The following is a 23,292-nucleotide window of genomic DNA, read 5'->3' on the forward strand; positions in this document are numbered from 1 at the left end:
ATCCTTAGCCGATGTCTCTCCTGCCTCCGATTTTTAGGAGGCGCAGCCTTTGGGGTTTGTACTCCTCAGGACATAATAATGGAGCACGCCCCTTAAAATTTCACATTAACTCACCACATGAGGCGCAGAGCTCGGTAAATAAGTGTCTGAACGGCACTTCAACTCCAAAATTCAGTACAGTGGCGAACGCTTCTGTTAAGGTGCTCCCCGTCGTGAAATAAAGGATAATATTGTATGATCAACAAGAAAAAGGGACGCCAGATTCCATCTTCTGAAATCGAATCAGGCAAACAATTAGGAATAGAAAAAACACAACACCAATCGATTGCCATGCACCGACGGAAAAGGAAGATGTACAATCAATCCATTGATTTGATGAACAATACATATATAAATTTCCGGCCCGTCCGCCTACCTCGCCGAACTTAAATGATTCCGACTACTTTACACTATTTTATCAAAATGTAAGGGATCTAAGGACCAAGCTGTCGGATTTCAAACTGTCTGCGCTAGCATTCCAACATCATGTCATCTGCATTTCCGAAACATGGCTGGATGAGAGAATTTTAGATTCCGAGCTCCTCATCTTTCGTTGTGACAGAGACTGCGCTGCGCTTCGCAAGACAGCCGGCGGAGGTGCCCTAATGGCTGTTAAGTCGTGCCGAAATCATCTTTTCCTCCTCCTCCTCCAACTACGATTCTGTCACCATACAAATCACTCCGCCAAACTTATGCCCCTTTATCATATCATGTGTATATTTTCCCTGCCTCAGCCCGCCTTCTCCGTACGAGGATTTCTTCGACAGATTATCAGAGGTCCTAATCGTTTTGTTTCCCTCAGTTCCTTTCATCCTCTGTGGCGACTTTAATCTTCCCATGCTCTCCTGGCCCATTACTCCTGGCCTTCCTTCCCTACCTAATAACTAGACCCACACTTCCCTTCCTCTATCCACTTTCATGTACAGTTGTGGCGCCCTCCAGTTTAACCTTTCTAGAAACCGCACTCTTGTCCTTGCCCTCTCTAACCTTCCTGTGCGTTGCCTTTTCCAATTCCTGCATGCCCCGGCACCCATCATCCTCCTCTCGAGTTCGATGCTCAGATATCCCGACTCCATTCTCCTGTCGCTCGCAAGCCTACCAAGTTCAACTTTCGTAAGGCGAACTTCGAAGGTCTGAACTCTGCCCTGGCGGCGATCAACTAGGTTCTCCTCCTTCTATATCATTTTATTTGATCTTTTTCCTTGCTACGTCCCTCCTCCCTAAGTGCTTACGCTCTTACCGTGTCTGGTTCACCACTGATGTCCACAAAAAACTTCCCGTGCCAAACCGTATGGATGAGGATGATCCAGCCCATAAAGTCTATAAGGGCAATATCTATGGTAGAAAAAGAAGACGAGACAGACTCTGCCTAAGATGGAGCGATGGCGTAGGTCAGGACGCCAGACAGCTTTTAGGGATATCGAATTGGTGGACCTTGGCGCAAAACCGGGATGTGTAGAGTTCTTTATTAAAGCAGGCCTAAACCGGATACCGGTTGTTGCGCCATTGATGATGATGTTGAAGACTCACTAAAGCGTGGAAACCTCAAACCTTTCTGATCCCACAATAGTTATCCTCTTCGTCTATTAAATTCTCTGGCTCCTCAGCACTTGTTTTATGACTTGCTTCTTAGCTTTCCAACCAATCCTGCCGCGTCTCTTTTGACGGTTGCACTTCCCGCTCCTTCCCTTCCTCTGGCGTCCCACAGGGATTTATTCTAGCCCTCCCCCCATCACTTGTCTCTGTTTGCTCTACGCCGACGAACTTAAGCTGTTTTCCGCTATATCGTCGCCACAAAGACTTCTGGAGAGGCATTCACCTATGGAACTCAAAGTCTGAGCACGAACACAATAAATGGTAAACCTACCTTCGTACACTATTAAAGAAAAGAAACTCTACTCTGCAGGTGGGAACTGTAAAAGTCATTTGAATCTTTCCTACAACTTTTTCTTGATTACATTTTTATTGGCGAAAATTCTGTTGATTAAATGTTTTAAGTGTCTGTCTCCTGTTCACTCCTTTCTGAAATATATTGTTACCTCTGCACTGAAGAAGTCACTCGAGTCTTCTCTGAGAAGAAGGGGAAAAAGTGGTGGAGAATTCTAAGTTCTCTGAACATGGGTTGGAGCTAGCAGTAACCCAAAAGTTTGGTTCAAAAGCCACCTATGATGTGGATTTTTGTATTAGCGCGGACGAACTAATGCAGCAGATTCATGAAAATCACTTGACAGAAAAAACGTCCTTCATGAAGTTTAGAAAGAGGTAAAAATAATCAGTCAGCCAATACCGTTTGGTCCTGAAGCGGTAAGAAATGTAGTCATTGAAGCCACGCCTGCGGCAATTGAGAGAGTTTGTTATGAAGTGTTCCAACTTCAAGGCTAGTTCAAATGAGCTGCGCCTGTATATGGGGAAGTGGGGGTCGTCCAGAGCCGTTGATAATCCGGGTCCGGGATGAAAATCATCCAGATCCCTCAATTACCTCTCTAACTTCGGCTATTTCGTTGTGTCTCTATTCCCCTCCAGGAAAATTCCGATCCTGGGGAGAATGACGTTCTTTGTTCCTCTCCTAAGCTCTGAGTAACCTTAAACTGTACTGCATACCTTCTCCGTTCGACATCATCCTCAGTTGCGAATACTAAGCTCCGCTAAAAACCTTCGGATTTGATTTAAGTTGGCCAAATTTGATGCATTCTTCACATCCGTACATTTTCAGCCAAAGTGTGCCAATATGAAAAGCTTCTGGACTATCTACTACCCAGCAGTCATTATTCGCTTTTGCACTCTCCCCATAGTTTTCGAAAGGTATACTAGACGAGGGCGATGGGTCGCCTGAAGGTTTACCAGATTAAGACACCAACGCAAGTTTTTGCCTCTCCCACAATGCTACGAAGATCTTATCTACAATGTATGCTCTGTACAACTTCTCAAACATGTCCAACCCTATTGCTACCACGGAGTTAAACGCTGTTTTAAGTTTTTCTTTGGTTCCCAATGCTTCGCTTCCCTATATCCCACTACAAATTTTTGCTAAGCCCATTGTACTATCCCCGGAGATCGCCTAGTCATCGTCCTCTCGTCGACGGATTTCGCAAGCTTTCAGGAATCTAAGAACATTCTCCAGATACAGAGAATGCATAGGCTCTTCGTTGAAGAAAATCTTACCGAGGTATTTTCGTCTGAGGTGGAAGGAAGCCGAGCAGCCGCATACAAAGTGCAGGGCCGTCTCTTTCTCCTCTTCGCATTGATTGCATATGGCCGAGCCTACCACTTCGATTTTTCCATATGGTAGTTTACTACTAGGGGTTTCATGTGCCACTTCTTAAGGGACAACAAAAATGCCGCTCTAGTGGCCCCGGGCTCCTTCACAAACATTTTCGCCTACCGACAGATGTTCAAATTTCTCCATTCGGCTGCGTAAATCCTTGCATTTCCCCTTTAAAAGTAGACTTGACAGTAGATGGCCGGATGCCAAAAGCTGGTTCTAGACTCAGAACTTTGACGAGCCAGTCTGTCAACTTCCTCATTACAAGCGATGTTTGAGTGCCCTGGTACTCACATCAGGAATGTTGCATTCAGTCAGCAAAGTTTCAGCCGTACCTGATGACAACTCTACGCTGTCTACCATAATTAACACAAACCTGTCTCTTCCTATCTTGTATGATTTGGTCAGAGGACACTCAGGTTGTGACTCCAATGCATTGCATTTGCGATCACTTTTTCAATCCTTAGCAATGTCCCTTTATCTCCACATATAAATATATACCTAACATTCTTAAAATCTTCATTTCGAACGCCGAGAAAATTCCGGCCCGGGGGTAAAACCCTCTCTGCCATCCTCTCGTTAGGCCTATACTTCTCAACCACGGGAGCTTTCCTTTTGTAGTTTTGCTCAAACATTTACTGTATAATGCATGCTATAAATTCCTTAGAGCCTCGTACCTGGGTGAGGAAATTACACATTTTTTTCGGTACATCTTTCTTCTTGGCCAGTGTGAAGGCGAGTCTAGTTTCTCTTATTCTCTCGGACCTGAGTAACCTAAAAGTATATCGCGTAGCTCCTCCGTTTGCCATCATCCTTGCCTGAAAATATGAGTCGTTGCTAAGAACCTTCCAATTTCTTGCAGTTGACTGAATTCGACGTATTCCTCACATGGAACTATGCACACATATGCCTCCTACAACAACACAAAAATGTCTCTTGAAATCGTACATGGTTTGGCCATCGGACGCTCAGGTTGAGGCTCCACCAGTTTAATCCATGATCCATATATCATTGGAAAGATTCTCATTTCTTGGTATTTGACGCTAGCTGCAATTTGACTATTCCTTCATATCACTTGCATTTGAGGTCAATCCCCTTTCTGGCACAACTTCTGCATTAAATAGACCAATCAATACTCTTTTGTACGTTTCGCGTTTCAAACTGAGAGTGAATAGGTTCCCCACTAACAAAGTATGTATCTAATTTTGTTAGGGTCTACCTTCCGAGTCCTTGAGAAAACTCCGAACCTTGGGGAATCATTCCCTTCTTAACTGCCTCTCGTCCGGCCTGGCATTTGCGTGTCTCAGTCGTGAGATCTTAGAGACGAAACTTTTGTCCACCTGCTGTGTGATTTTGAGCGTCATACCTGGGATGAGCAACCCTTCGTTTTCGCGGTACACTTTTCATCCTGGGCATGGACGCGAATGCAGCCTTCCCTATGCTACACGGCAAGATTGCCGAGTGCACACCTTACCGTGGTACTAAACGTAAAAAAAGTGTGTGATATCAGCGCTACATACGCCTTTGTTATGTTTGATTTGGGAAATTTTTGGATAGATGCAAGTGGCCACAAGGGTGGGGATAGGGGTATTGGTGTAAAGGTTGATCTCGCTTACGCCAATTTAATGGGGTACTTGTGGATGTGACTGAATGGAATATGTTGCTCCGCTGCCAACGGGAGGTGTTGAATAGGTAATTTTAGGGAACAATACAATAGAACTAACAACAGATTTGAAGCCTTGAAGATGCAGCTCCCCCCCTCAAGCTAAATTAACTAACTGGTCGTCTGCTCTCGTCTCTCTGAGTTTTTGCTTCCATCTAGAGATGAAAAAAAGGAACTTTTTAGTGAGTGAATATGCATCGTTCTTATTGATGATATGCCGAGGAACCCCGAAAGAACTGCTCCTAGAGGTCCGTGGACGAAAACCTTGGAAGTTTGATACTTCCCAACTGGTCCGGCTCCCCATCAACTGGATTGCGGCAAAATAGGCATCCAATGGTATGCACCGGGAGTCAGTACGAACTAGTACCGCTGTGCTATGTTTGTGGTCCCCAAGTCTCAATCCTTGTCGCGAGGAACTTAGGTTTACATATACTTACATGTCAGATACTCACGTCAAACCTCAGGACCTTCATTAAACAGATAACCAAACAAGTTTCTACCCTTTAGCAATGCCACACGCAAGCTGAATTTTACGAGAAACTTTGCTATGGACTTTCCAACCAGCGCAAAGTTGAAGACCGGCCGCTTGTTGCAAGGTTATGACTCAGTATTCTTTAGCGATGGATCAAAGATGGTCTGTGGAGTCGGCGCGGGGGTTTTCTCGAATGCACACAGGGTATCCGAGTCGTATGGTCTCCCAGGTTTCGCCAGTGTATTCCAAGAAGAAGTACCGGCGATATTGGACATCTGTCGATGGCTGGAGCGAGATTCGAGCCCCAAGCGTAACATAACCATTCTGACCGACAGCCAAGCGACCATCAAGACCTTGTACTCAGTGACGACATCTTCCAGGCTGGTGGGGCAGTGCAGAGACGCGCTGAATCGTCTAGGCGGCATCCTCCTCTGGGTTCCCGGACATAAGAATATAGAGGGGAATGAGTGGGCTGACAGACTGGCCAAGCGAGGCTCTGCTCTTGGCAGCCCTTCGGTGAACACAGTTGGTGTTTCACTGGCGGCTGTCAGGGGCGGAGTCTACTCGCACTACCTAGCAGCCGCGGGCCTTAGATGACGGAGGCTTACGAGCTGCGCCAAGTCAAGGAGAATTTAGCTCGCTTATAACATAGCCCGATCACGAGGGCTCCTTTGCCAGACGTGTGCAAATGCATTCAAGATTACGGCTATCTGCACGGGGCACTGGCCCATAGGGGACCACGCCGCCAGGCTCGACATACCCTACAATTCACATTACCGAAGCTGCGGGGAAGGAAGGGAAATCCTCCTGCACTTTCTCTGCGATTGCCCAGCTCTACCTAAAGTCAGGGTATGGGCACTGGGTAAACCATTCTTTGGGGACCTCAGAGAGATTTCTAGCTGCAGGGTGGGAGAGCTGCTTTCCTTCGTGAATGCTACGGGCTGGCTCTGAAGATCCAAGCCGGCTAGACTCTGCCTTCCTGCTCTCATAACAGCAGTCACGGTCTAAGGAGTTTGTAGCATCAAAACGGCGCACCACAGCGCTAAATGGGCTCCTCGGAGCGGCGACTGATACCTACCTACCTACCCTTTAGTATAGAAAAAAGCTGTGGAGCTATGCGACAAAGCCTCAAAGCATTTCACATAGAAACAATTTTCTGTTGCCTCCTCTTTCAACAAGCAAAAAGGAGCTACAATTTTAAATGAACTCTTTACATATGAATATATTTTCATTTTGAAAAATATAAAAGTAGATTAATACAGGTTACAATTTGGGAAACAGAACTTCGAATTCGATTGAATTCTCCATTCTCCAAACATGTACATAAACAACATAAAATTTTGAAAATGTTAATAACTGCTTTCTACTTCTCTTTCACACAAATCTCTTTTACTTTTTTCTTTTTTCTAACCATCGACCACTATTGTACAGTCTACACCTCACCTGAGGGAGCGCTATCTGAGGTTTTCGTTGTTAAATCTATTTTACTACGTTTCCTAAACTTTTTTGCTTTCAAGCTAGATCTACTCCTAGAACGATGTCTTTGACTGAATCGAGATGGTTTTGAGCCTAACCTCTTCAAACAGTACTGACGATGCTTCCGAGCCATAACAATATAAGGGAACTTCATTTGGTAACTCATGTTCCTCCAGAAGTGGCCCGCCTTCTTAGCTAAGGCAACTGCGTTAAGATTAAAGTGCTGTCTTCGCAGTTGCCGCAGATAATTGAAAAATGGATTCTTCGAGAGTGACTCCACGCGGTTTAGACCGGCAGTTTCAATGTTGATAGTGGGCTCATTCGAAGTGAAAGATGGTCTTCGAAAAGGACGTCTTCTTTTTGAACGTTTGGCATTAGGTCTTGGACGTCTTGGCTTTTTTAGGCTCGAAACGCTAGACGAACGTCTGTTAGAAATCGTTGATCTTGATTCGAACAGAATACAACTATCAACCGGCTGTAATCCTGTAGTCCTGCTTGTTCTGCTTGACCTACTACTTCTGCTACTCCTGCTGGTCCTGCTTGTCCGACTACTTCTGCTGGCAGATTTGCGCAATCTTAGTTTCTTTTTCGAGTAAGGTAAAGCAATGCTTTGCTCCGAGGTTTGGGGAACTATACTTTGCTCATTGTCTTGCTGATTTTCTGGTCCAGTGTTAACTGAGCAGTTGTTCCTTGGAATTTTGAAAGAGATATTTTTGGCATAACAGACTAATTTGTCAAAGAAATGAATAGGCGTATATATAAAAGCTTGAAAAAGTTTCCGAGGGCTAGATAAATATCCATGAATTGATTTTGACATTTTGATATAATAAATATACTATAATATATTGAAAGGTGGTGGCAGAGACGTCAGAGGTTGCTACCGCATTTTCTGTCTTGCTTTGTTCATTATTTCCGGAAATAGCAAAGTTTTAAGCAAAATGTCAGTGTGAAGTTACGAAATAATAAAATTTTAATACGAAGACGTCTGAAGTGTTCCCATAAATACATTTACGCACTGAGGTTTCGACTACCGTAACAGTAAACCGTTGAAGTACCAACCAAACACCTCCCCGGCATCAAAGGAATATCAGAGAGCGGCATAGAGTCGTTCGAAACATTGCTTCGGATTAACTGTCACGCTTTCCCTTTTTAAGAACCCTTCAAGTCAGCGATTTTCTTTCACCAACGGGTGGGAAGTGTAAGAATGAAATTTTTCAATTTATCCGGTCCCTCCACCGGGAGATTCCCATTTTTTCCTAAAAACAACCCGAACATAATTTGTGAGACGGTTGCGTTTGTTAGCGCTCCTAGCCATCTCTCTGACAATCTTGTGCAGATCGGGACTCTAAAATCTTGTGCAGGTAGTAATGAAATCCTTCATGTTCGCTCAGAAGCTGGGTAAGAAAATAATCAATCCGATGAGCCACCCAATCCATGTGCGTTGACTCGTTTTCCCAAGAGAGTTGCCAATCATTCAGTAAATGTTGCCGTTCTTCACCGACAACTACCTCTCTTACGCCCTCCTGCTGCGCTTATGAATGGTTTTGCGTTCCTTAACAAAGTGGACAATAGGAAACGCACCCGCGATCACCATCATAGCTGGAGCTGAGAGGTTAAGCACACCGTCCCTGTACTTCGCAGGGCGGTTACAATAAATCCCCTTACCAAGCCTATCAGTCCATACCTTCTGCGTTCCTTAACAAAAAGGACGATAACAATCACTCGCGCAATCACCATTATAACTGGTACTGAGAGGGTAGACACATCGTCCCTATACTTGCCCAGAACGCTTACGATAAACTTCCTTACCAAGACCATCAGCCCCGACCTCCTCACCGTAGAGTAGAACAGACCGCATCGCACTCATATGAAGACTAGGGGTAGAACCACCCCCGTTTACCATCAGCCTACTTCCGACTACTGCTTTAATTTTCTGGAGTAGGTCATCTTTTAGTGGAGCGTCAATCCAAGCTACTAAACCGTTGGTTTCGACTGTATAATCCCCTCGCCATCATGAACTGCATTCGCTTACTCGGTACGTCAATATACCTAGTCTGCTTGCGTCCAACAATACGTCCAGCAACAAGTGCCGCTTCGTCATCTGCACAGCCAACGAAACACAATTCTTCTAGCAAGTCGAGTCCTAGCAGCCTATAGTAGAAAGCATTCCAGAGACCCGGCGCTAGTATCTGGGCTGCTACTAACCTGATCTCCATTCTCCATTAGCCCGAAACAGATGCATAGAGAATGCTTCAATCCATGTATTCCGCATCAAGTAAACAGGGTTTTCCCAGAACCTCGATTCTTCTGGTGACCAAAATACAACCGAGTCCACATGCAACCCCGTCCCTTCGTTTGGTGTTATTCATCGCCTACCATTTTTTTGAGCTGAAATCTACTCTATAATTTTGATGAGTGCTTCCTTTCGGTCGTTAAGTGTTGTGCCAAACAAGAGCTTATGACACTCCTTCGACAGGTTGCAATTTCCAGCGTCCACCAATATATAGAAGACTTGTCACGGCTGGAAGCCCCGCGGGCTATCTTTATCAGGTTCTCAATTGAATTTACGAGAGCGACAGTTGGCATTAAAATCACCCCCAAAAAGGGTTCGCCCTTCCGTACCCAAGAGAGCGTCCCTCAGTATATAAAGCCTATGTCGAAAGTCTGGCATCGTCTCAGTCTAGAACATTGGCCTGTCTTCTATGGAAGGTGCGAAGTAATGAGATTCTCCTACCAGTTTTGAACAGCGTTCTTCTAGGACAAACAAATTATGAGAGCCCATTTACTCGATAACAGTAGTGTTCTTCCCTAGCCGCCAATTTTTACAGGTGCAATGCTCAAAGTATCAAAATTAAATGATTTTAAAAACAGCTATTTAGGTTCGTTATATACCCAGCACTCTTAAATTTATGTTAAGAGTTAATCATTAAATTTCAAGAATATATTTTTTTTTTCTTTTTCAGTAACGCTTCAGTGACATATGCCCCCGGCATGTCAGTGGAAGTACCTAAAAGAGGCCAAGGACACCCACTGAAAAGCTTCAGCGTACCAGGTCCGCCACCACCCAATATATCAACGCCAATAATAACGAATCCGAACAAACATAGCGGTAAGTACCCGGTTTATTTACAATTTCAATTATCTAAAAATTCAAGCTCATATGCGAACAACAAACCGAGTATACTCTTCAGGTGCTACTCGTCTGTGGTACTATGTGATAGGCATCAATTGACTTTCGTTTGGCCTTCAAGATGCATACGATACTTCAAGTTACAATACTTCCGGTTGGTTTAACGTGAGTACCCGTCGTTAGGCCTAACCCCACCGCCTTCTTAAGACACGGATTGATTTTTTTACCACAATCAGAGCCCCGTTGCGATAAACCCAACGGTACTGTTCATAATGAGTGCAGGCTGGTAGCTGGTGGATGCAAGACCTACCTAAAGTCTCTTTTGAACTAAGGAGCACGAAACCCGACTTATACAGCGCAATTTGACTCTTCAGGCCCGAATGTGTCCGTCCCCGGGATGGACGTAACCACGTAACCATGAAACTCCGACGTAACCATGAAACTCCGACTAGAGGTCCACCCGCAAATAACCGGGTCAAGAACACATGCCCTAGGAATTCTGTTGAGACAAATGAACTCGGAGGGATATCCCGATTCCCATGGTACCAGATGACTTCGGCAGAGGCTTATTGATCAAAGCTACTTCAAATGATTCGTCGTCCAGACTCGGGTCTGATCACCCAAGGTCTTGAAGCATTTGCCTACTGCATCACCACCAGCAAGTCTATGTGAATACAGCGTTTTCCGGTGCCAGTACGTAGAGGTGGACGGTAGCACCGAGCTCGATGTTAGTCAATAGAATTACATATATCACCCAAAATCTGGAAATTGAGATACTCAGACATCAGTTTTGGTCTAATCTTTTGCATACTCTGGTTAATCTGCCATAAACTTTTCAACCGACGATTGAGTTAGTAACGTAAGACTGGACTCTTGTGACCGATGATCAATCCATTCTGATGATTCCATTTCCTTCTTAAATTGGACGTCATATCGACTCCGATGTTTATGATTGTTTTCATTTTCAAGGATTCAATCCTGATTATTTTTTGTTGTAAAACTTTTCAGCAGACTTCAGGCTACCAGATTAGTATCTTATGCCCTCAATTCTGTGTCCAAAATATCCATTCCATCAAAATTTTCTATTAAGAAGGGTCCAAAAACACAGACCTTTGTAGAATGTATTACGGCGCATTGAAAAAATCTTTCTTCACGAACTTCACAAACTTCACGAATACGGAGAGCCAAAAGGATGTATCCGAAAAAAATGAAAACAACTTAGACCCTGTCGTGATCGATATTTCCTTAGTCTCACCATAATATAATACTTTTGCATCTGTTTCTCCGAGAGAAACATTTTAAGCTCTCTCTCAGCTTCCAATTCCACATAGTGTGCTCTAAAGGACTCTCATTTCGAGCTTCTTACAAGTCCTTTATATTCACACGCGGAGTTTTTGAAGTTTAACCAGTCTTCATTTTTATCGCTTTTGTATACGCGATTCAGCGGTCATCTGCTGCAGTTCTCGATTCCACCATGGGACTGTTTTACCAGTTACCTCGAATAAAAGGACAAATCTCCTCGAAGTTCTCTGAAAATATGCAATTCAGAGTTTCAAACTAATGTTCTGTTGCCAAAGGACGAGCCGAGTGTATTCAGTCTCTCAAGGCATTTCCATACCAGTTTAGAGTTCACCTGGTTGGATCTAAGTTCCTTGATCGTTGCTTGGCTATCGGTGGGAATAGCAATGTTCTGCCTCCTGTAGTTCCTTTGGAGATTAAAGGAGGCACATCTGTCTATGGCGTATATTTCCGCCTGGAATATGTTAGTGTACCTGCCCATTGGCTCAAAGTACATTTTCCTTGGACCAGTGTTTCAAACTTCTCATCGAAGTGAAACCTCGTTGAATTGTTATCCCTTGGTATCAGTAATTCGGGGTATCGCCTAGAAAGAATATCGATCTTCCTTCAATTTAGGCAGCTCCCCACCTCACTGATACTCCCGGCCATCCTGAATATTGCCCTCCTTGCCTGAATCTGTATGTGCAGATGGAGAGGGGTTAATCCCAGAAGGACCTCCAGGGATGCCGTTGGGCATGTCCTCATTGTCCCACTGGATGGTACATTGTCCCCTCTTACATTTAGGCAGCGTTAGAGGAAACTCCAGGAAACTCCCACGGTAGTGGTTAGGGACGAGGTTCATTTTTTATGGGTTTTCATGAAAGGGACCAGCTTCATTAAAACCTCTTTCGCTGATTTGAACACCACGAAAAACGTGGAAGTAGGCCGTGGTGTGTCGACTGGGGGCGTTTTCCAAGTCCACGCTATCCAGCCCGCATGGATCCATTTTCAAATACTGGTGTTTGGCCAGTTGTGCCACCAACTTCCCTTTCTTTAGCACTTCCTGGTAAGAGCGGAGAAGAACATTTCGATAGGCCGAATTTTTTCGGCAATCCCTCCTCCTTATTGGCTGAAGTTTTCGTCTGCTGAGCTTTACTCTTCCACTTTTTGGACGATTTAGGTATAATGTCGTGGCCGAAGTCGTTGCAATACTTTCCTACAACTACTGACTTTGCCCTAGACACTAACTGCAGAAAAGGTTCGTCCAGGGCAGAGGCAACTCATCAGACGCTGGCTCACCTCTGCCCTGGGAGCAGCGTGACTGACAGTGGCGACAGATGGTAATCGCTCTACTTATACATATATAATCGCAAACACGACATGAGTGTGAATTATATTGAAGTGAAATCCGTCATATGTGCACATCTAAACTAGGCCAAAGTGATTTTTTTTGTTGAGGATGCAGGGAGTCCTGAGCCCGCATCCACTTGATGACGGACCGAACCGCTTAGAAAGCAACTTACTTCCTCTTTTGTAGTTCACGGACCCCTCTTTTTGAGTTGATTGTTAGTTGGTTGAGGATTGATAAAGCTCTTCTACATTTATGTTTGGATATGTTGACACCTATGACCATAGCAACATCTCGTCCCTATTACCAAGAATACTTTGGGGGTACCCAATGAACTACTGTACATGTTGGCTGGACTTCAAGCGAAACTTCACTACAAGATTCTCAACGAAAGCCGAGTGTATTGCAATATCATAATATTGGATCAAAGTGGATTGTGAAGTTAGAGCCGACGATCTTTGGGTTCCAAGAAAGAGGAATGTAGCAGGAAATAAGCAAGCCGACAAGCTGATCAAAAGGAGTTCTATCCCTGCTCACGCTTGCGGGCGGAATCTGCGTCTCGCTGGATATACTGAGGAACATTAGTCGTCAGTTACAAACTCCAGATGACCCAAGCTGTGCGCAAAATCGAGGATGATTTGACTCTCCTGCGACAAAATTACTACAAAAATTATAGCATACTCTCTTGAAGCTGCAATGAGGAAAGCAAGATACTCATGTACTTTCTTTGCGATTAACTGCCTTTAGCTATAACCAATGGACAAATAAACTGTTCTGTGCCGACCTTAACGAAGTCTCCAGCCATAGAATTGGAGGATTGTTATCTTTCGTGAACTGCACGGACTGGCTCTAGGATTCGAAGCCCACCAGATTCTGCTGTTTCTCCCCTTATAACCCTGTTCTTGAGAGCTGTGTCATCAAAACGCCGGACCACAGGGATTGTTGGGTTGCGGTTGGGGGAATCACTACTTTTATCTACTTAACAGGTTGTATGTGTTATTTAAAAAACGAAAAAGATCATAACGTAGAGAAAGTAAGACACAATCTAAAAACAAGCATGAACCGCAATAGTGCCTTTTCTGAACATTTAACTTTGATGCACATTAGGCCATGACACTTGATGAGGCAGATTTTCACTGTGGGCAATATGGCGAATTATCACGCCCAAATCGATACAGATATGCTCGATAGCCTCCGTGTCCGCTCAAGAATTGAATTAGGTCGAAACCTACTTCGCCGTGAGGTCGTTCGATCCATTTCCGGATATCCCATATGATTTTGTGGGTCCAACGGCCTTTTTCTGACTCATCCCACTTCTCTTGTCATTCCGCGACAGTTTCAGCTCGTGCGAACTGTCATCGACGGGCAGGAGATTCTCCGGTGAGGTACGTTCGATCGTAAAGTCGTTGTATTTCTTTCGGCAGAATCTCAATCGGGATCATTCCTGCTATCACGCAAGCTACTTCATTGGAAGTTGTTCTGTAAGCGCAGTGCATCTGCCCATACTGGGGCTGCATACAGTAGGATCGAACTGACCACCCTTGAAATAAGGAGTCGACGGCTCGGCCTTGGGCCACCTATATTTGGTAGCATTCTCGCAACCAGCGCGCCGATGTTACATGCCTTGGTTGCTGCACCCTCCACATGCAATCTGAAATTCAACCTCTGGTCAATCATTACACCTAAGTACTTAAGTGCAGGCTTGGAATAAATTGTTTGCGTTCCAACTTTGATCTTCATGGAAGTGCACTTTCTCCGCTTGGAAATAAGTACTACTTCCGACTTATGCTCTGCGAGCTGTAGACCAGCATTCTCTAACCAGGATTTAATCTCATAGACTGCTTCATTTGCATAGAGCTCGGCTTCCTCGAGAAGGCGTGCAACAACCGTCACACCAATATCGTCCGCGAAACCGGCCTCCATTGGAGGCCTCCAGTAGGAAGGTCTAGGGTCAGTACCCCGTAGGGTCAGTACCAAGTAATTAGCTGGAAAATCCCCCTTAAGTTCATGTTAGCACCATGAAATTTCGCAGTAATATAGGGTATAACATACAGCATGATCTCACCAAGTTTGTCGCTTCCTTGCAAATTCAAGACTATGAATGTCAATATCATCCGAAAGTGGATATTCTCACATAATATATGGATATACAGGATGCGGCAGCATAACTTCCTTTTTTCAAAACTCAATAAAAACTATTGTATGCATCGGAAAATATTTATTTATTTTTTATAATGTAGGTACATGTCTAAAGTTTTTATTTACATTGTTTTGAAGATCAAATCTGTTAGGTGACGTCCCCCATTCCCCATACATTGCGTAAACCGATTTCTGGCGTTTGTCATGTCTTGCAATAACCGAACATTCGCTTGAAAAGTAAACCTCAACGGCAAAGGCACGCTCCTCACTATTCCAACGCATAATGGCGACTGAACCGTGTCGGGACAAAACTTTACAGTATCCCCTCTTGAACGAAACCACTAGCGCTCCACTATGACATCAACTAACTGAGTGGCGCGCATTTTAAAAAAGGAAGTTATGCTGCCGCACCCTGCATTACGTGCTACGTACTAAGAAATACACAAAACCTTTCGTACCTGAAGCGTCCAGCTTCCGGTTTCCCGACTTGTTTTTTATCAAAATAGATTCCTCAATTAAAACTAATTATTTTCATTTCTTTTTCTTTCAGTTCCTGCCGTAACAATACGTCCACAAAATGCATCGCCCTACAAAAAGGCGTCATTCTCAAGTCTAACCCCTACAAATCGTCTTCAGAGCGGTCCTTCCGTAGCCCACTCAAACGATGAAATCCAAAGGCTAGCTCCGAGTACTTCAACCGAGGAATTGAACCAGGAAATGGCCAATCTAGAAGGGCTTATGAAAGATTTGAGTGCAATAACTGCCAATGAATTCGAATGTTAACGTTGTTCTCCGCCGGGGGTAGTTTTTCGTATGAAATAAGTTTTTTTCTATATGTTCGATATACGATTGTTTCCGATAATGTACAGAGTGCGGAAAGTATGTAATGTGAACTGTGTGAATGTTTGATATCTATAAATGGTTAGATTTAGGTAGAATTATATTTTTTGATAATTTTATTTATTTCAAATTTAGTTTCTTAGTTTTTAGTTTGATAGAGCCGTACGTGGACTAGGATTATCGAATTTTATGAGACTTTTTAGAGTGGGGTTTTTTATTTTTTTATTGAAAAATTAACTAAATCGCACCTAAATAATTGGCTGACATTTAATTTAGTTTGATCGTAAACTGAGTTAAAACCTTTCGATGTATAATGTTGTTAGGATTTTTGCTGAATTGGGTTTCAGCTCCCGTGCTTTAGGTTTTAATAATTTTGGAAACCAACATATGTCGAGGAAGGAAATTATTGTTGAAATCGAGTTCGAGAGATGCATGAAAAGTTTCGTGATATTTTCGATTATCAAAATATTTTGTTTCCATTCTTTAGAATACAAAGAGGATGGGATACGGACAATTATGACCACAATTATTTACACAAAGCAAATCACAATGAAAAATTCGGATGAAATCAAATTAACTCCTTTGATTTTCATTGTGACCAAAATAAGTTTCATACAAGTGTTCTTTGATAAGTTCATTATTACTAAACAAAAGAAAAAATAAAATCTTGCCAGTCCTCATGTATTCCTCGGAGACTTGGGTTCTTAGCAAGAAGAATTGCGAACTCTTGGCCGCGTTCGAGAGAAGAATCCTCCGAAGAATTTTTGGCCTCCTACATGAGGATGGATGATTCCGTAGCCTACATAACGACCAAATCTATGAGCGATACCATGACCGTCCGGTTGTGGATAAAATCCGGCTCACTAGGTTACGGTGGGCGGGTCACTTAATCCGTATGGATGAGGAATTATCCAGCCCGGAAAGTCTATAAGGGCAATATTTATGGTAGAAAAAGAAGACAAGGCAGACCCTGCCTAAGATGGAGCGATGGCGTAGGTCAGGTCACCAGACAGCTTTTAGGGATATCGAATTTGTGGACGTCGGCGCAAAACCGGGATGTCTGGAGTTCCTTATGAAGGCAGGCTTAGACCGGATACCAGATGTTGCGCCATTGATGATGAAAATAAAATATTGCAGACTAAAGAAAAAAGAATTAAAAACGAAATGCGGGCACTTTTTTTTAGGAATCTGGGAGTCCTAAATTCGCAACAACTTAATGCCGGACCGGACCAAATGGAGAGCAACTTGCTCCCACTCTTTATGGTCCACGGACTCCTCTTTTTGAGTTTAACACCCAATGTTCAAAAAGTAAAAGAGCGACTCTCCATTTCGTCCGGACCAGTATCAAGTTGATGCGGACTTAGGACTCCCGAATTCCTAAAAAAAAAGTGCCTAGCTCCGGCTAAGCTTTGGCCTAAACTGTGGGCGGATTTATATTGAATATTGTCATGTCATGTTCAATATTGTGACACCCTTGTCGTGTTTTGCGAATTATAAAAGGGAGCGTATAACACCTGCGAGCCGCTTCGTTCACGCTGCTTCCAGGGAGAGGTGAGGCAGCGTCTGATGAATTGCCTCTGCCCTGGCACGAAACCGTCTTCGTCCTTCTTTTACGAATTGCGAGTAATTATTTGCATATCCACAAATACGACCAACGTTATTTGCACAATGGTAAATAGCACCTCGTCTTTCCATAAAATCTAGAAAAAAAGCAAATTGGTTGTTTATCTTCGTAAAAGGTTCCTTAGGACTATTACCCGTATCGATAAATATATTGTTACCTTTGACTTTACGTTTTCAGCTAGTGATTTTCCAATCTTTTGAAGCATTTTTGATTATGACAGATATTCAAGTCAGGGTTTTGTAGAGGTCATTTCAAGAATTTCTGTTCTTTTTCTATACACTGCAGCCCAATGGCGGCCCTTGGCCAACCGAAATCTTAGTTTTCACTCTTCTCCGCCGAGCAGCCACGTCCTCCAATTTCGAAAACTGAGCAGCATGCAATTTACGTTGTTCAGTAACTCCTCTCATCTGTTTTGGGGTAGGTTCCCTCATATACAAAAGGGGGGGTGTACATTTAGTTTTTCACCGAAAATATACTCTTTTGGGGTATCAAATGAAAGGTCTCGATTAGTACTTTCCAAAGCTTTTAGTTTTGAAATCAGTTGCAAAGTAGGAGGCAGAGGCTAGGAAGTGGGCCCTTAAATTAAATGATTCCTCTCATTTCAACTACCCAGCCAAAAAAAATGTGGCAATGCCCAGGTCCCCTCGGTGATTATATCCTCGGACAATGTGTGTCTTTTTTGATACATTCATCCTTTATGGCTTCTCGTAGAAAGTTAAATTTTATCATGACGTGATTCGTACTATCATTGAAGCTCCTTAATAACTCACCGCGCCTCGATTATCCCAATATATAAGGTTTTCTGAGAACTCAGAAACTTCGAGCTTATTTAGGAGTCCCTGCAAGTATATAGACTCCTTTGTTGCCTCAGCTCGGTTGTCATCATGCTTCTTGAATTTCGAGCTAATTGCGGCTCCTACTAGCTGCAATGCGTGCCCTATGTACAAACTAGAGCCTCCAAGATAATGGTCCTAGTCTGGGTCGACGTACTGAACAGTTTTGTCCGCCGATTCTTCGTATACACGGGCTCTTCGACGTCTCCTTCAAATCAGGAGTACTCGCTTTGGGACACCCCAGTGGTTCACATTCGGTTCCTCGTTTAATTGGTTCATCACAATTACACTATGCACGATGTCTAGCCTCGTCGTCACCGACAAATATATCTGACTAATCGCGGGTTTTTTGTCTCTTTTTTTCGGATCAGTTCTACCCTTTGGTGTCGATGTCGGACTCGTGGCGTGTTCTGCGGGTTAAAATTATGCAGCCCATATAGAATTTCTCTAGCAGTTCGTCAGCATATCTTTTGTAAGTTAAACTCGAGCAAGTCGTTAACGTACACTGCTACTAAGGGAATCTTCGTGTCAATCCTATATTGAATCAATCATGGCTACGTCTCGTCGCTCGTCCCGGATTATATATTCCCCTATGTATGCCTCTTCTAACACAGTTGGAGCTTTTCCATGTACAACTCTTTGTCGATAATAGCCGACCCCGCTTGTGAACGGAACAAAGGCTGAAGAAAAAGGAACTCCTTGTCGATTTCGTCTAGTAAATACGCCCTCGCTACTACATCCATTTGATGTATTTTCGGCTTCATTGGCGCCGACAGGGCTGCTAGTAGTCTGTCTGCTTCTAACTTGCCTGGGGAGCAAATGTTTTGTTGAAACCATATCCAGGTGTCTGTGAAAGACCGCCACGTTAGCCATACTGTTCATTATTACCTTAGAGCCAATTACCCTTATTGCATCAGGTCGTCTTACTATCTCCCATATTCCAGGTGTGAACATACTTTCACTACTTTAACACGACTCAACTTTAGCGATTCTATGCCTTGGATAGCTTCTTCAAGTTCCACGTTCTCTATTAATACCGATTCTTCGATAAACTTCATCTCCATGAGTACTTCTTTGACGAACTCTAGCGGGTTCTCAAGTTTACTCACGCCTCTTTTGTTTCGTGTACGCTTTTCGACGGACACTACAAATATATGGTAGGAAAAGAAGACGAGGCAGATCATGCCTGAAATGGAGCGATGGCATAGAACAGGACACTAGACAATGTTTAGGGATATCGGATTGGTAAACCTCGTCGCAAAACCGGGATGTCTGCAGTTCGTTATTAAGGCAGGCCTAGGCCGAATGCCAGTTGTTGCACCGTTGATGATGATAACTAACAATATATTAAGTAATCTTTTCGCACTTCGTTGATCATCATTTTCTCATTCGAATGGATTTTCCTGACCACCTTCTCCATTATGCGCATGCTCTTGCGACAGGTCTTCGCGACGTAACGTGATGCTCGATAAGCATACATATCAATATAGCGCGTCTCGTTAGAGGTCCCATTTGATGCTGCTCTCAAACATATTCGTACCTGGTTAGTCTGTCGGGATCTAGGTCATCTTCCGCCGGGCGCAAATATTCAAAATCTATGCTACGCCTCTTGTCTTTATTACGAATTTTCTCACAGAAGGTATGTCTCTTATCTCGACGAATATTCACGTGTTCTTTTCCCGAATTTGGTCGGTCTTATCCGTCATTGAAGATCTGACTAGTCTCCCTTCAACGGATTTATCACTGAACTTCTGTCGACCTAATCTGTCTAATAGGAATGCCTTAGCCCTAATTATTCATTCTTCGTTAGTCCAAGACAGTCCAGTCATATCGGCTAGTCGACGCCTACGCAGATCGACCAACAAGCCGGGATGCTTAAAAAAATCTACTCATAGAATAAGCTACTCCAGTTAGCGATGGAAGTTTCGTTTTATGCCGAGGTCGAGAGCTCGAGGTCGACCATATCTCTTCACCCGTAAATGTTGATATCATTATGTTGGTTATGCAAAGTCGACGTCCACGCACGGAATCAGCGACTCGTATGCTTCCGCATCTACTAACAACTGATACTTCAACCTCCTGTCAGTGACTATTAGGCGGGTTTACTGCCAAAGGACGACCCTGGTCACGTTAACTTCGGACAACCCGCGGTTCCGCGAGTAGGAGCTAGCATGTTTGCGTTGTCGCTCCCGTCCTGGGCACATTCAGGTTAGGTGACTAATCATTGCTGCACTCCACTGGTCGGTGACTTTCGCCAGTCTATTAGTCGGTTTTAATCACTTAGTAGGGGTTCGTAATCGATGGATCCTTGGTGATGGGGAAAATCAGTAGCAGATGCAGTAGTGGTATGTATATCACATAATTGAAGTTTGTTCATTCGCGCGTTGATTCCACGAATACTGAACACAGTACACAGTACACGACCTGTATTAACTAGACCCTGTCCGAGGGTCGGTCGAAACGTCTCACCATAGGGTCAAAGCTCTTACAGTACAAGGCAATGATCTTGCTAGCCCTCATGTATTCCTCGGAGACTTGGGTTCTTAGCAAGAAGAATTGCCAACTCTTGGCCGCGTTCGAGAGAAGAATCCTCCGAAGAATTTTTGGCCCCCTACATGAGGATGAACGATTCCGTAGCCTACATAACGACCAAATCTTAGAGCGATACCATGACCGTCTGGTTGTGGATAAAATCCGACTCAATAGGTAACGGTGGACGGGTCACTTCAGCCGTATGGATGAGGATGATCCCACCCGAAAAGTCTATAAGGGCAATATCTATGGTAGAAAAAAAGGGGAGGCCGAACCTGCCTGAGATGGAACGATAACGTAGGTCAGGACGCCAGATAGCTTTTAGGGATATCGAATTGGTGGACCTCGGCTCAAAACCGGGATGTCTGGAGTTCCTTAGTAAGGCAGGTTTAGACCGGATATCGGTTGTTGCGCCGTTGATGATGATGATGATGAGACGTGGTCAATTTGGTTGACAGTATATGCGTCCGGTGATTTCCAGATCTGTCTGTGAATGCGCCGATGCGATGCGATGTGGAGCTTACGACAAGATTTCTACTGCTGGCGAAGTCAATTAATCATTGATCGTTATGATTCCATTCCTCACGGAGGCTGTGCCCTCCAGTGGTTCCCTGATGCTAGATTTCGTTTCCAATTTCCGGGGCGTGTACGTTGATGAGCCGGAGGTTGAAAAAAACCAGTCCTGTTGTGAAGGACACAAAACCTTTCGTTAACAGGTTTGAAGGCGATGACGTGTAGCTTGTACACTATAATGCAACTCCAAACTTCTTGTGTGTGCGAATTCGTATCGCTTATTTCGCTACGATTCCAATTTTTTTTCCTTAACTGCAATCATGGACAATTTGTAAATCTCGAGCTGATGAAGGAGTGTCTTGGCGGGGCCTGTTTTGTTCAAGGAGCGGACATTCCAGGATCTGAAAAATAGTCTGTTAGTAGTTTGCTTTGTCATTCCAGGTTTCTTGAGATGGAGTAGTTTTTACATGGATGGGTTGTCGGCCCATCGCAAAAACCTATCCAGGGCAGACCTCGGTGAAAGCTGCTTCAGGTAGTTCGAAACGTGCTGAAGTTCACACAACTATGTTGCAGATCTGGCTACGTAGTTCATGACACCCTACTCACCTGAGACGCTTAGGTGTAACTCAGCCATTCAGCATAAAGGTATTCCTCCTTCCCCTCCTTTCTCAATCATGCTTTGATCCCTGGTGTGTCATTAACACAAAATCAACGTATCTATACCGATCGGTGGGTCTGCACCGGATTTCAAAATCGGACGCAAACAAAGAAATTCCCGACGGCCTAACGATGAAAGCCATAAGTCCCCGGACCCGAGTGCCGTGATCGAGAGGGAAGATCCGCGACGGATCACAGTCCTGAACATTGCTTTTTCTTCATCAGATATCTATTGAGGCGCGACCCATGAGGTTCCTTCCCATCCTTGCCATCCTGAGGCTATTGACCCAGGCTTTAATCACTTGGTAGGGATTCGCAATCGATGGAGAAAATCAGTAGCAGATGCAGCAGCGGTATGTGTATCACATAATCGAAGTTTGTTGATTCACGCGTGATTCCTCGAATGCTGAACGCAGTTTCGACCTGGGTAAACCAGACCCCGAATTCGGGTGGTTAAAGGCCAGAAACGTGCACCTTGTGGAAGTCCCGCGTGCCGAGGGCACCTGACCATTGATTTGTCCAAAAATCCCCCTGACACGCTCTCCCGTGTCTCGAAGTGACTGACGCAAATGCTTATTGTAGGGGCTCGCTGCCTCCTATTCGAGGGATATCTGCAACTACCGCCCGTAACTAACTTCATTTCATGTTTTAATATTTCTGTTGTTAACTAATTATGAATTACTCAAAGGACACCTGTATGGAGGTTCATTTCGTTACAATAAAAATTAAAGGAGCTTTTTTGGCTTCATCCCAGTTTTCATTGTGATTCGCTTTTTGTAAACAATTATGGCCATGACGGTGTGTATCTTATTTCATGACTAATAGTAAAGCAACATTTATTTTGGAATGAATGCAGTTAAATTCATGCATGCGCTTATTTGGTCCTAAAAAAAAGAAGATTTAACCACGGACGCCGAAGTAAATACAACTCCATGTAAATATAGTGAGTAATCCACACAAAAGCACACAAACTAAGCATAATTGATAAACTAAACAAATTTATTATGAACTTTATACAAATTACATTATAAGATAACGAGCAAAAATGCAAAAAAGAATATTTTTTAACGAATACTAATGCCATTTTTATATATGAAATATTATATTATTATGAAATATGAAAAGTAACATGGGAACGAATTCTGCATTTCAACGATTTGTACGATTTTACTGTACCTACTTATATATGTACGTTAATTTTTTGTCATGATCATAAAACGTAAATGAAGGACTGGCGGAAGTTTTGAGATCGCCGTCCTAGATTCCCCCTTAATGAAAATTTCCCAGAAATCGGGTTGTGTATGTTACGTTCATAGTCTACGTCAGATCAATCCATATGTGTTGTATCTTTTCTGTCTTGTTGTGATCAAAATTGTAGGTACACAATCTCAGTGCCATTATTTATGAACCACAAAGAGAACTTTGTACAGTAAATTTTAGGGTAATGCATGTTACTATGTATACGTTGACTTGTTTGTGTCATATA

General features: G+C 43.6%; 2 protein-coding genes across 3 annotated transcripts in view; one reads left to right on the forward strand and one right to left on the reverse strand.

Annotated features, from left to right (window-relative positions):
* The window catches only part of LOC119661688 (neogenin), a 480,846-nt gene extending 464,783 nt beyond the window's left edge, over positions 1-16,063 (forward strand). For both annotated transcript variants that reach the window (XM_038071132.1, XM_038071133.1), the window contains exons 15-16: positions 9,876-10,021; positions 15,358-16,063. In XM_038071132.1, coding sequence (XP_037927060.1) covers positions 9,876-10,021; positions 15,358-15,590 — 379 coding nt within the window. In that variant the 3' untranslated portion in view covers positions 15,591-16,063. The remainder of the gene's footprint in view (positions 1-9,875; positions 10,022-15,357) is intronic.
* On the reverse strand, positions 6,729-7,757 carry LOC119661689. The gene has a single exon (XM_038071134.1). The coding sequence runs from the start codon at positions 7,727-7,729 to the stop codon at positions 6,869-6,871; it is 861 nt and encodes a 286-aa protein (XP_037927062.1). The 5' UTR covers positions 7,730-7,757; the 3' UTR covers positions 6,729-6,868.
* Positions 16,064-23,292: the final 7,229 nt, after the last annotated feature.

Source organism: Hermetia illucens, chromosome 1 (assembly GCF_905115235.1).
Source record: "Hermetia illucens chromosome 1, iHerIll2.2.curated.20191125, whole genome shotgun sequence".
NCBI classification, from domain to species: Eukaryota; Metazoa; Arthropoda; class Insecta; order Diptera; family Stratiomyidae; genus Hermetia; species Hermetia illucens.